General features: G+C 48.3%; 1 protein-coding gene across 1 annotated transcript; it reads left to right on the top strand.

Annotated features, from left to right (window-relative positions):
• The first annotated feature begins 8,100 nt into the window (after positions 1-8,100).
• On the top strand, positions 8,101-12,147 carry IL10 (interleukin 10). Its single transcript, XM_082832601.1, has 5 exons — positions 8,101-8,400; positions 9,237-9,296; positions 9,573-9,725; positions 10,774-10,839; positions 11,924-12,147. The coding sequence occupies exons 1-5, from the start codon at positions 8,236-8,238 to the stop codon at positions 12,014-12,016; spliced, it is 537 nt and encodes a 178-aa protein (XP_082688727.1). The 5' UTR covers positions 8,101-8,235; the 3' UTR covers positions 12,017-12,147.
• Positions 12,148-12,393: the final 246 nt, after the last annotated feature.

The raw sequence follows: 12,393 nt of genomic DNA, 5'->3' as shown, positions 1-12,393 counted from the left end.
AGGAGAGAGCAAGAGAGCGAGAGCGAGAACGAGAGAAGAATTAAAAGTGGAAATGGAAAGTAGAACCAAAAATAAGTCTACAGCAGAGTCCCTCCCACAGCCCGGTGCCCCCTGACCGCCCCAGTCCTGCAACTTGATCCTGGGCCCCGGGCGCCTTGGAGAAGGGGATTACCAGTAACAGGTAGGGCACTGCAAATCAGCCCCCAAACTCCCTTGGGTTCTGACTTGAAAGTACAAATTTGGCGTGTGAAGCACTGCAGCTTCCATGACACACGTGATGCTCACAGAAGCAGCTGCACTGTGAACCGCTATAGGACCACACAGGCTATTGGGAAACTCTGAATAAAGGAGACGGCAGTGAAGCAATGGGCTTCTCCCTTCTCCCTGCTGGACAGGTGCCTGAGCGTACATCCTCCGCCCCTTTCTTGGAAGCCAAACTTTGATCACCTTCCTCCCATTCATCCTCACCCAGACATTTTTGTTAAATGCTTAAGCCAACGGTTCTCAAGGTGTGGTCCAAGGACTCCTAGGAGGACCTCCCTCTTCTAACCGTATACCTCTATGAGGCTGGATTTTCTCACACGCTTTAAACCCAAAAACCTATCACAACAGATTGGCTGTAGGAGCAGATGTAAGAATGTAAGTTCCTCTATTAAACCAGATATTTAAAGAACTTTGCGACAGATGTCAAACTGTGCACTCTTCTCACTAAATGTGTTCCGACTTGGAAAATACAGTTATTTCTCATTAAAAATTTGTTATTTATGTTAAGATGTAGTGGGTTTTTTAATTATTATTCCTTTAGAATGTCATAAATGTTTTTTAAAAAAATTTCTCAGTTTTCCTTTCTAATATGATGAATATTGATAGATAGAACCCAACAAAGTAGAAGCTCTTTGGGGCCTTCAACAATTTTCAAGACTGTAAAAGGGTCCTGAATCCAAATAGTTTGAGAAGAGCTGACTAAGGGAATCTAGGACCACACTGAACACAGTGGCACACTGCCCCCGAGAGCATATGACCTCGGGCTGGTATGTAAATGACACACTCACAGTAGAAGTGATGTGAGTCCAGGATGCAGGAAGCAGCTGGCTCTTCCTATGTCATGCACTTATGCACCTAAGCACACGTGGAGCGGGGCTGAGGATTTACAGTCAGGGGTACATCTTAGGGATAGAGATCAGAATAGGCAAGATAAAGGGAAATCCTCAGCTCTCTGTTCTCTTGAATAAGGTTTCATGGAGGAGATGGTGCTTTAGGGGTACCGTGGTGGGAGAGCATACCGAACTATGTCTTTAATATCACTGCAGTTGTGTCTTAGAGACAGACAAGATACAGGAGAAACTCCTTTCTGTCTGCAAATATTCGAAGGATTGAAATATTTCCCTAAGACAAAAATACCTAAGCAACACTCAGCCCCATCTCCAGCTTCTAATCATAGGGCTATGCATCCTGCAAGTACATAATAGATTCATAATTGTTTTATGGAGGAAAAACTTATTTTCACAGGCTTTCAGCTTCTCCTCACCACTGCTGCCCCACATGCTGCTCACGTCTTAGGCAACTCCCCCCAGTTGTTGGTGCTGCATGAGAATTCAGTGACTGAACACTCATCTGAGTCAAGGAATTAGGTACTGATTTGAGAAGAATAATACAAAAGGAATTGAGTTCTGATTTCACCTTTGTCATTAACTGTCTCTAGTGCCTGGGAAAGTCACTTTCTTTTCTGGGCCTCAGTTTGCCCATCTGTAAAATAAGAGGTATGGATTAGATAATGTCTAAGGTCCTTCCTCTTCTGACATCTCCTGACACAGGACCTTTTTAATGTTCCAACAACCGTGGGGGATTTGGTTAACATCTGCCAGGAAGAGTGTAGATTAGTAATTAGTATTGATAGTTTAAATATGGAAAAGCTAAATGGGAATAGACATAGAGTTTGTGAGGGTAGGTGTTCCCCCAAGTGAATTCACCCTCTGCTCTATATGAGATAGAAGGCAAACGTAGCCGTTTTACAGCTACAAAAAGTTTAGGAAGCACACACTCAGTCATGCAATGCATCAACAAATATTTAGTGTGAACCTTGGATGAGCCCAGAATTGCGCTAAGTACTAGGCAAACACCGATGATCAAAAATAGACGTGAGCCCTGCCCTTGAGGAGGGCAGTCTAATGGGAGAGATGGAGATCAATCAAGAGACCACATAGCCACGTGTGTAATTACAAACTGACACCAGTACTATAAAGAAAAGGAGCAAGGTGTCCTGAGGAGATATACCCAAATGACCTGACCTTGACTGCAGAGTCAGGAAAAACTCATATGAGAAAGTAAGATCTAAGCTGAGAACCGAAGGATGAAGAGAGGGGGAGGCACAATCCAGAAAGAAGAAACTACATGTGCAAAGGCCCCGTGGTAGGAGAGAGAGCATGGATGATTTGGACAAAAACAAAAGAGGAAAGCCAATAAGGCTGGAACGCAGAGGGAAGTGGAGGGTGCTGGAAGATGAGGCAGAAGAAGTAGTCAAGGTCAGATAATAAAGGGAGCTGTAAACAGTATTAAGAATGTGGGTCCTTATTTTACCCAGGAAGGGACAGTGACACGTCACTGAAGGGTTTAAGCAAGGGGAGAGTCATGATCAGATTGGTATTTGAAAATAATCACTTGGGATACAAAGTGGAGGACAGTATGGAGAATGGATATTAGAATATCAACAAGGCGCTTGTTCGGAGCCCAGGAGAGACAAGATGGAAGCTTGAACCAGACAGTTGCTGCTGCTGCTGATACAAATGGAGAGAAGTTAGCAGATTACAAAGATGTTTATGAAGAAAAATCTGGAAGACCTGCTAATAGATTGGACATAGGTTGGTAAGGGAGAGGGAGGAACCAACAAGTTACTTCTAGGTGTCTGGCTTGTATGTTAGGTTAGATGATGGTCCCCTTGCTGAGTTAGGGTGCCATGTCACTGGATGAAGCTGAGATGAGAGAAAGAAGATGATGAGTTTAGTCTCTGATAAAAAATCAATTACATAAATTGGGGGCCCAGTGCAAAATGAAAATGTGGGGCCTCTTGTTCAACAATTGTTAAGAATTTCAAGACAGTGACAACAGAGCAAAGGCAGGGCCCTTCCAAGCATGGGGCCCTCTGAGTGACTACACAGATCGCATGTCCTGCTCGGACACACTAGGTTTAATGTGTCAGCCATCCAGGGAAATTTGAGTAAACTAAATCCCATCAGAGGGACAGCCCTGGAGCTGAAGGAATCTGTCTGTGCTCCAGGCTCAGGAACCCACTAGTTATTCTAGGTAGTCATGCAGACAGAGCAGAGACAGCTGTATCCTCTGGGTGGCAAGGACTCCAACACCTGGTGTCCTGGCCCCTGTAGCCAAATCTCTCGTATGAGAAGTTACAGAGCACAGTGTCCGTCCCCTAAGGAAAATCCAAATTGCTTGATACGGCGCCACCGTTGTACAAAGGGGAATTCCACATTGGCTGTCCAAAGATCAGCCCTTCCACTGTGGTTTGCAGCGTCTGCCGGCCACAGTCCTCGGAAGGGCACCCACTCCAGTTTGCATAACCCTTGCTTGATTCGGCCTAGGGGCCAGCCCCAGCTCGGGCTCCTTTTAAAGCTCTGACCCACCAGGACTTTATTCTGAAGCACCTCAACCACAAGGTCAAATTCAAAGACAGAACCCTGTCCCTTGGGGGCCCACCCGGCCCCACTTGAGGGGTGTGATGCCACACTCTGTGCTCTTGACCAGGCCTGTTGCGGCAAAGCCCCTGAGGAAGCCTTGGTCCAGGGAGCTGAGCAAGGTTATTCAAGGGAATACTAGAAATTTCAAGCTGGGGAAACTATTGTACGTTCTAGATGTCCTGAAGAAGAAGAAATGAAACTCCCATTATCAGCCTTAAAATAATGATTACAAATGAGCACACAGGAGCCAAGCCCCCAAGGGATTCTTCATTGAGACAGTCAGCTCCCTTGTCCTGGGTGGGCACCTTCCCACCTTCTCTGCCTGCATCACTGACCTGCCTGCTATGCTTGTGGTGGCCCTGTTGACAGGCAAGCTGGCTGAACCCTGAGTCCAGCAAGCTCAGATTCCATAGCCTTCTCTTTGTGACTCCAGTGCAGCCCCACAGGGCTCCCAGTCTGTTCCCCACTCTTGGGTCTGAGCGGCAGAATTGTTGCAAGATATAGGACAGTTACACCAAGAAGGCTGCCCTTTTGCTGAGCATGAGGTTAGCTGCGAGGTGATTCCTTATAAGCTCTTGTGCATTGTAGACCGCACCCTCCAAAATCTGTTCACAATTCTTGTCTGCCTGGAGTCGTCTGCAGCTAAAGTGGTGAAACTCATAGATGGAGCTTTCCAGAAAAATTATTAGGATCTCCTGGGCTGACATGCCTTTGGACCTTTAGACTCTACCCACGTCCCTCCTCCCTGACATCCTACAACAATTCATAGAAAAGCAGGAAGGCAGAAAATGTGGGTCCTGGATGACACTGGAGTGCTGTACTAGCCGTGGACTGCCTGCCTCTGAACTTCTTGTCACGGAAGACTAAAAAATAATATCCCTTTCCTTTTTAAGCCATGGTGAGTCAGACTTTCTTTCTTTTGCAGCTGAATATGAACATTAGGGAATATTCTGGAGAAGGAATGGAAGAGAAGAGATATTTCCCCTCCCACACTTTCCTCTGATTTCCCAGTGAGTCCCCAAAGAAAAAAATTCATTTAAATTCCATTTAATAGGCATGTATTGGACACTTGCTATGAATCTAGATCTGAGGGAGAATTGGGCTCAGACCATCTGCTCTCAAGGAGCTCACAGTCTAACGAGTGGCATTTGTGTTGTCTTGAAATCCACAGGACCAAATGGTGCCCAGACTGACACACCATCCGTCCACAGGTGCCTGCTCGCTCACTTTCTTCCCTACTTGGGCTCTTCCCTTGGACTGAAACCCCAACTCAAATCTAACATGCAGACTGTTGACATTTATGTCACATCTACATGACCTGTGAGTTTGGGATTTTTCCCGGTGAATCCTAATGACTTTTCAGATGAATGGTACCTTCACAGTCTTGAGAAACAGGAGTCATCTTTGTTGTTCTTGTTGTTTGGTCAATATATAAGCAAAGGGTCTTAACTTTTCCCAAGATGTTCACACCTATTCTCTTGTGTCAGCTTGACATCAGTCCTGTGAGATATGTGGGTAGGGAAGATATTGTTATCTCCATTTGTTAATTAAGTAATTGCATCAAGGAAGTTGCCTAAGTGGTCTCTGACCATTTAGATTCTGAAAATTTTGAGATGAGAGAGGACAACAATTTCACATCAACAGAGAAAGGATGAAAAATTCAACAAATGGCTTGAGGTAATTGGCAACATTTACCAAACATTCCAAAACAAAGAAAGAAGTCAGAGCCTAACCCTTACCCTACCTAATGGCTTATGCAATAAAGAAAGATAGAAATGGCTCTTGCCCAACTCCCTTCTCCTGCCATTATGTTCATGTATGCGTGCATGCGTGTCTGTGTGTGTGTGTGTGTATTTAATATTTCAAATTGTACAAGAAAGTGGAAGAGATACTGCCTGCCTTCCTGAGTTGCTCTGAGTGCTTGCCATTGCCCAGACCAGCCCTGGTCCAGGCCCACAGGGTACTCTGCTATGCCCATCCCAACAGAGAAAAAAGGAAGCTGTGTCCCTGGCACCTTCCATGGGCCAGACCCTGTACTCGGCACCAGATACACAAAAGGTAATGGAACAGTGCCCTGTTTCAGGGAGCTCACAGCTGATTGGCCGAGGCAGTTGTGCACATGGATGACAGCGACATTTGTTGTAGACTTAGTAGTGGAGAAAAGCACATGGCACAGTGGCAAACAAAGGTAAGAGGGGAATCTGCGCTGCCTGGGTCCAGAACTGGGGCCTTGTAGTCTGCCCTGGGTTTGGGTCCTCTGGCCTGACTGGTCGGTCAGGCTGAGTCGGTACCCAGAACACCCAGCTCAGAGAGGGGTCAGCCCTACGGGCTGAAGCACACACAGCCCAGAAAACCCAGGAGCCAAGAGGGAAGGAGTAGGTGGAAGGGGTGCAAAACCCAGCTCCTGACCCCTTTCCTCTTCTTCCTCGTGGCAAAACTCAGAACTCCTAAGGCCAGTGTAAATCTGGCAGGAGCAGCAATTCCTGAGTCAGCTCCACACCTATTTCTTTTTTCTTTTTTCTAATTTGATTGAAGTACAGTTGATTTATAATGTGTTAATTTCTGCTGTACAGCAAAGTGATTCAGTTATACATATATGTATACTTTTTCATATTCTTTTCCATTATGGTTTATCGCAGGATATTGAATATAGTTCCCTTCCGCGCCTATTTCTAAAGGTTCTTTCTCCCTTTGTGATTCTTAGGCTTCTGCATCAACACTCCCCAAAGAGTTGGGAAGAGAGACTACAGTCCCCTGATCCTGACCCACAAGGTACACCCGCAGCCTGGGCTCTCTGCCTCCTCCCTCCCACTCCCTCCAGCCCAGCCCCAGCATGTCTGCCCCCCTTGTCTGGTGCAGTGAGCTTCTTTAATGCGGCACACTCAGAGCCCAGGGCCACCTGAGGTATCCCAGTGCTGATGCAAGAAGGCAAGAAAATAACAGAAACACTGGAGATATCCTACATCTGAATCCACTTGTTACCTCCCCAGGCCCCATCCCATGTGAAGCCCAAAGGCCCCCTGCAGACAGAAGGCAGGTACTGCTGTCCCCTTGGGATAGATGGAAAACAGACACAGGGAGGTCAGGTGACTTGCCCTAGGTTTGAGTGGCAGAGCCCCGGCCTCCTGTCCCCCAGATCAGAGCTCTTCAGTGGGGCAGTGGGAGAAGCCCCTGCAGAAGGGGGAGGTCAAGGCCCAATCAAAGACTTTCTTCGTATCTGTAGAAGTAATGTCACCACACCATCCTTTCCTTCTAGCGGTAGTGCCACATTCCTCACCATATCTGGCTACTCTGCCCCTACACACACACACACACACACACACACACACACACACACGTGCAAATCCAAAGCAAGACAACTAAGGCTTCTTTGGAAGGAAGGCAAGGGATAGGTACGAGGGGAGAAAAGGGCCTCCTGTCCAGCCTTCATGGAATCCCAACTTATTTTCTTTGTTATTTTTACTTCTTCCTCCCCATCTTTCAAATGTTAAGTCTCCAGCCACTGAAGCTCACAACCCAGAAGAATCCTAGTGACTTTTTAAGCCAAATTTTCCATTCTGCACACTGGGGCCAGTATAGAATGGGGAAAGGTGCACAGCCTGAGTATCAGGCAGGCCTGGGTGCAAATTCTGGCTCCCTCATTCAGCACCCATGTGCAGGGTACTTAATATCTGTGTGCCTCGGTTTGCTCACTGCAAAATGGAGATGAGGGTCATGGTGACTGGCAGGTACAGCTTCCAGTAAGCGTGGACTACTCTTACTAATTCCCCCTGAGGATGTGTCTAGCCAAGGAGGTTGGAGACATGGATCTGAGAGTCTAAATGAATCCAGGGCCAGAGAAGGAACCTGGAGCATGTCCGACACCCTTGCCTGTCCTGTGGGAAGCTGGCCTCTTTAAGGAGTAGTCTTGGAACATAAAATGAAAGAACCAGAAGACAGCTTTGAGGACATTTAGCTCACACTCCTGTTTTCATCTGGGGAAGATGAGGTCTGGAGTGGTGAGCTGACTTCCCAATCCAGTAAGGAGAAGCCTTGAGTATCAACCCAGGTTGGGGAGGGGGACCCAGTTATTTCTCAATCCCAGTGTATTCTGGAATGGCCAATTTGTCCACGTCACTGTGACCTAGGAACACGTGAATGGAACCCACAACTGTGGGTCCTTGCGCACAGAACAGCTGTTCAACTTTTTTTTTTTTTTATTAAGAGAAGCTGAAAAATTATTTTAAAAGGGAGAGAGAGGTAGCTCCTCCTAAAAATAACCATATGCAGAAGTTCATTTTTCAACCATCTCTTTTGCTTACGATGCAAAATTAAAAACTTTGAGTAAGAGTTTCAACGAATACAAAGTTGGAGAGGTCTAGGGAAGGGAGGAGCTTTAATCAGAAGAAACTTTTGCCAGGAAATCTGTGACACTGTGGCTTTTTATGAATGGTGAGGCCCCACAATATAAAAGGGGGACACAGTAGGTGAAGGTCTACACAACAGGGGCTTGCTCTTGCAAAACCAAACCACAAGTCTGACTGAACGAAGAAGGCAGAACACCACCATGCCCAGCTCAGCACTGCTCTGTTGCCTGATCTTCCTGGCCAGGGTGGCAGCTGGCCAACACCAGGGCACCCAGGCTAAGGACAGCTGCATCCACTTCCCAGACAGCCTGCCCCACATGCTGCGGGAGCTCCGAGCTGCCTTCAGCAGCGTGAAGACTTTCTTTGTGAGTATGATGCTCTCCTGTCCTTCCTTCCTCCCTGGGACTGCCTGACGAGGCGTCCTGTTGGAGCTTATAAAACCTCCTTTTCATTCACCTCCACCCCCAACACCCATTCCCCGCCAAATTGAAATTCGTAAGAGTCCCTGGTCAAGCTGTGGGTTCAGTGAGTCAATCTAATCCCTGGTGCTGCAGCAAATTGTGCAGGAAAACCTCCCTTCAGAAAGGTATCTCTCCTATCTCTCCTACGCTCGGAAATTTGTATAAGAATTCTCTGGAGCTCAATACTTCATAGGCTGGGAGAGATCACAAAGGGTCTGACTGGAGGTGAAGATGTTCCCCATACCCTGTGGCAGGGAAACATAAGTTGCCTCAGCTTAGAGGGCTTCCAGAACCTGAAAGACGGATGGTTTGGGGTAGCACCATACAGGGGGAAACCTGCATTAGGAGATGCTTCCCACTCGCGGAGAACTTTCAGTGCTGCAGCTGGATGTCGGCAGCGGGTAGACAGAAAAGCAGAGGGAGGCAAGGGGTTGTTATGGGGACCCTTGCGCATGTGACACAGTTTTGCAGAAAGTCCAGGACCCAGGCAAGCTTCTGCCTTGCCTTCAAAATCAGCCAGATTTTTTTAAAGAACTTGATCTCAAGGGGAAGGACTTGATTTAACTAAGAGTTCCAGCACCGTTGAATGTCCTGTTTTGAAAGCTCTCTTTTCCATTTTGGGGCCAGGTCTGCATTGATTAAAAATCAAAAACTCTATAAATAAAAGGGCATGAGAAAAGCAGTCAATTTCAGTTATTTCCCCAAACCTTGGTTTCATTCTCCTTGTGTTCTTCTTGCAGCAAATGAATGACCAGCTGGACAATTCGTTGTTGAGCCAGTCTCTGCTGGAGGACTTTAAGGTGAGGGCTGGGCGGGGACGGGGCTGCGGTGTGCAGCGTGACTAAGGGCGTCTCTGCTTCTCGCCTGCAAGGAGCTGGGTCCACTTCCCTCACTTTGAAAAGGAGAAGTGGGAAGATCTTAACTCAGCACATAGTCAGTAGCTGGAGGGGGTCTGTCACTAAGGGCTCGGTCCTGGGGGGAGGTGGCCACTTAAGAAGGTCCCCGGGGACAAAGCCGTCCTCTCAAGCAGTAGCTCTTCCTCCCGGGTCACCACCCATCCTGGCTTCTGCCCTTAGGGTTACCTGGGTTGCCAAGCCTTGTCGGAGATGATCCAGTTTTACCTGGAGGAGGTGATGCCGAAGGCTGAGGACCATGGCCCCAACATCAAAGAGCACGTGAACTCCCTGGGGGAGAAGCTGAAGACCCTCAGGCTGCGGCTGAGGCGCTGTGTGAGTAGCAGGCCAGCTCTTTCCCTTGCAGGCGGCTCTCTCTCCTCTGGGCTCTTCCAGAAACATCCTGCCCAAACCCGGTTCCCACCCGGAGACACAAAGACACAGGCCGGCAGGCGCTTCTCCCTCCGGCCAGGCACTGAAGCCGCATCACTTGCTCATTTCTCTCTGAGCAGGGGGTGGGGTGGCCGCTAGGCATTTACATGTGAAGGTTTGCAATAGCTTTCCTGTTATTTGTGAGTCATTTGTGGGTTATTAGTTAGCTATTCCCCTCTCTCTACATGAAAGGGGCCCAGAGCTTCAGTCAGGGCTCCCTCGTCCCTGGGGACCTAGGACCTGGGCCCCGCAGGAGGGGCCAGAGGTAAGGGTCCCGGGGGAGGAAACTCCACTCCCCACGTCTTCTTAACCTTTTGAGAGCAGAGCTTCAGGTGGAGCCCAACTGACTGACAGGATTCTCCCTGGCGTTTTAGAGGGACGAGGGGGCTACTCGGCCCCAAGCTAGTGTCTGTGAATAATCCCCCAGGATCATTTATTTCTCCAACTGAAATGATACCCTCACCACTGGCTTCCTTTGTTCCCTCACTGATGTTGAGAAATCATTTGGGCTGTATTTGTAGAAGAGGACCATGCAACGGGTTTGGCCTGCAGAGCTGAGACTGTGTCTCTGCTCCTCGGAGACTTAGAAATGGTCCTCGTGGCTGGGGCTGATGGAGAGGGACAGGACAAAAGCAGGAAAGGACAGAAGGACTGGCTCAGGCTCTGGTCGGCACTGGGACGTGCCAGGGGAGGAAACTGCAAGACCTGGGTGTTTGACGCAGCCTTGTAAGCAGCTGGGAGCAGTTCCTAGGGAAACACAAGTAATCTCCCTGGGCTGTGTTTCTTCTCTGTCTGGTGGGGAAGGACGAGGTAGGCTCGTCCTCACAGGAGCTGTGGAGAGTAGGCGTCCAAGATGAGTCTGGCCCGTCGCTGCTCCCAGGTTGTCCCCCAAGCACAATGGACCCAGGACCTGGGCGCCAGTGTTGTTCACACTTTCTCTTTCCTTCCACAGCATCGATTTCTGCCCTGTGAAAACAAGAGCAAAGCGGTGGAGCAGGTGAAGAGTGTCTTCAATAAGGTGAGCCTGGGATGCTGGCAGGGAGGGTCTGGGGGCCATGACCTCTGCCCACTCCCGAGGGGCGGAGGTTGGCCGGTGCTCAGCAGGCCCTGAACTTCGCTCGGAGGGAGTGTGGGAACCCGACAAATGGTGTGACCTCCTCAGCCAGTGAGGAGCTGCCATCTCAGTTCTGTTTGTTTTCTGTGAAGTGTTTTGGGGGGTTTCTAAATGACTGCTCCCCGCCTTTGCAGGCCTGCGGGTTGGGCTGGCCAGCCAGCTGTGAACACAGTGAGCTGGGTGTTGGGGAGAGTGACAGAGGAAACAGAAAGTAGCTTGTTGGGAATCAAGTCTGAAGCCACACGTGCAGGAAGCTGACACGTGAACGTGCACTTACAAACACACCCAGGGGTGCAGCCTGAACTCCCCCAAACTCAGAGCAGGAAGCAGAGCTCTCCCTTATGTGGACTTGGTTCCCTTCTCTTTCCATCTTCCAGTCACACCTCCCAAGGTGCCTGAGAAAGTCAGCTCTCAAACCAAGTGGGGTTTCACTCTTTCAACTGTCCATGAATTCTTCTACCACATTTCCCAGAAGCCATGGGGCCTATGTCCTCTTCATGGGCTGGAGACAGACACTGGGCAGGGTTCCAACATCAGGGGGCATGAATCCCCCGACAGTAGGCCAGAGCAACAGGGCTGGACCTCCTCAATCCATGGGTGGGGGAACATAAACACAAAAACGGCTCCCTTCTCTCCTTCTCTCAATGTCTTGCTTTCCAAGTGGTTCCCCTAATGTCTTTTCATCAAATTTTGAATAAGCATCATGTGAGTACATGACCTTTAAAATTGTTGAAAAGGCACCATTTGAAAGACTGTGCTTTGCAAAAGTGAATGTTCCTCTTGCTGCCTATTGGCCGTGGTCCAGGCCAATGCACAGCCTTTCCTGACAGCAGGGCATATCCTCAGGTCCCCAGGGTCTGTCCTTCATCCCCCAACACAAGGGAGCTAGTACAGCTTCTGGGTCCCAGGGTCATGACCATCCAAGCGGAGAACCCACTTACTTGCTCAGATGGGGTTTTCACTAAACATTTCTTATCTCCCTACACAGCTCCAAGAGAAGGGTGTCTACAAAGCCATGAGTGAGTTTGACATCTTCATCAACTACATAGAAGCCTACATGACAACAAAGATGAAAAACTGAAGCATTCTAGTGAAGAAACCATCCAGGATGGCGACTCTACTAGACCCTAGGACATAAACTGAAGATCTTTGAAATCTGATCCAGGGTTCTGGGAGAGCAGAACCAGCTCCCTGGAAAACCCTATTGTACCTCTCTCCTAGAATATTTATTACCTCTGATACCTCAACTCCCATTTCTATTTATTTACTGAGCTTCTCTGTGAAATATTTAGAAAGAAGCCCAATATTATACATTTTTTCAATATTTATTATTTTCACCTGTGTTTAAGCTGTTTCCATAGGGTGATACCCTATGGTATTCGAGTGTTTTAAGAGAAATTGTAAGTTATATAAGGAAAAAAAATTGTTCCTTGAGGAGTCAACTGCAGCTTCATTTCC

This window comes from Leucopleurus acutus (genome assembly GCF_964270905.1).
Source record: "Leucopleurus acutus genome assembly, chromosome: 2".
NCBI lineage: Eukaryota > Metazoa > Chordata > Mammalia > Artiodactyla > Delphinidae > Leucopleurus > Leucopleurus acutus.
The sequence above is the reverse complement of the archived record's forward strand: the minus strand, read 5'-3'. Positions and strand labels throughout refer to the sequence as shown.

Bases quoted from the DNA above. Each gene is read 5' to 3' on its own strand.
- IL10 (XM_082832601.1), top strand. From the start codon at position 8,236: ATGCCCAGCTCAGCACTGCTCTGTTGCCTGATCTTCCTGGCCAGGGTG. The intron at 8,401-9,236 runs GTGAGTATGATG...TTCTTCTTGCAG, and splicing joins GCAGCGTGAAGACTTTCTTT to CAAATGAATGACCAGCTGGA. The intron at 9,726-10,773 runs GTGAGTAGCAGG...TTCCTTCCACAG, and splicing joins GGCTGCGGCTGAGGCGCTGT to CATCGATTTCTGCCCTGTGA.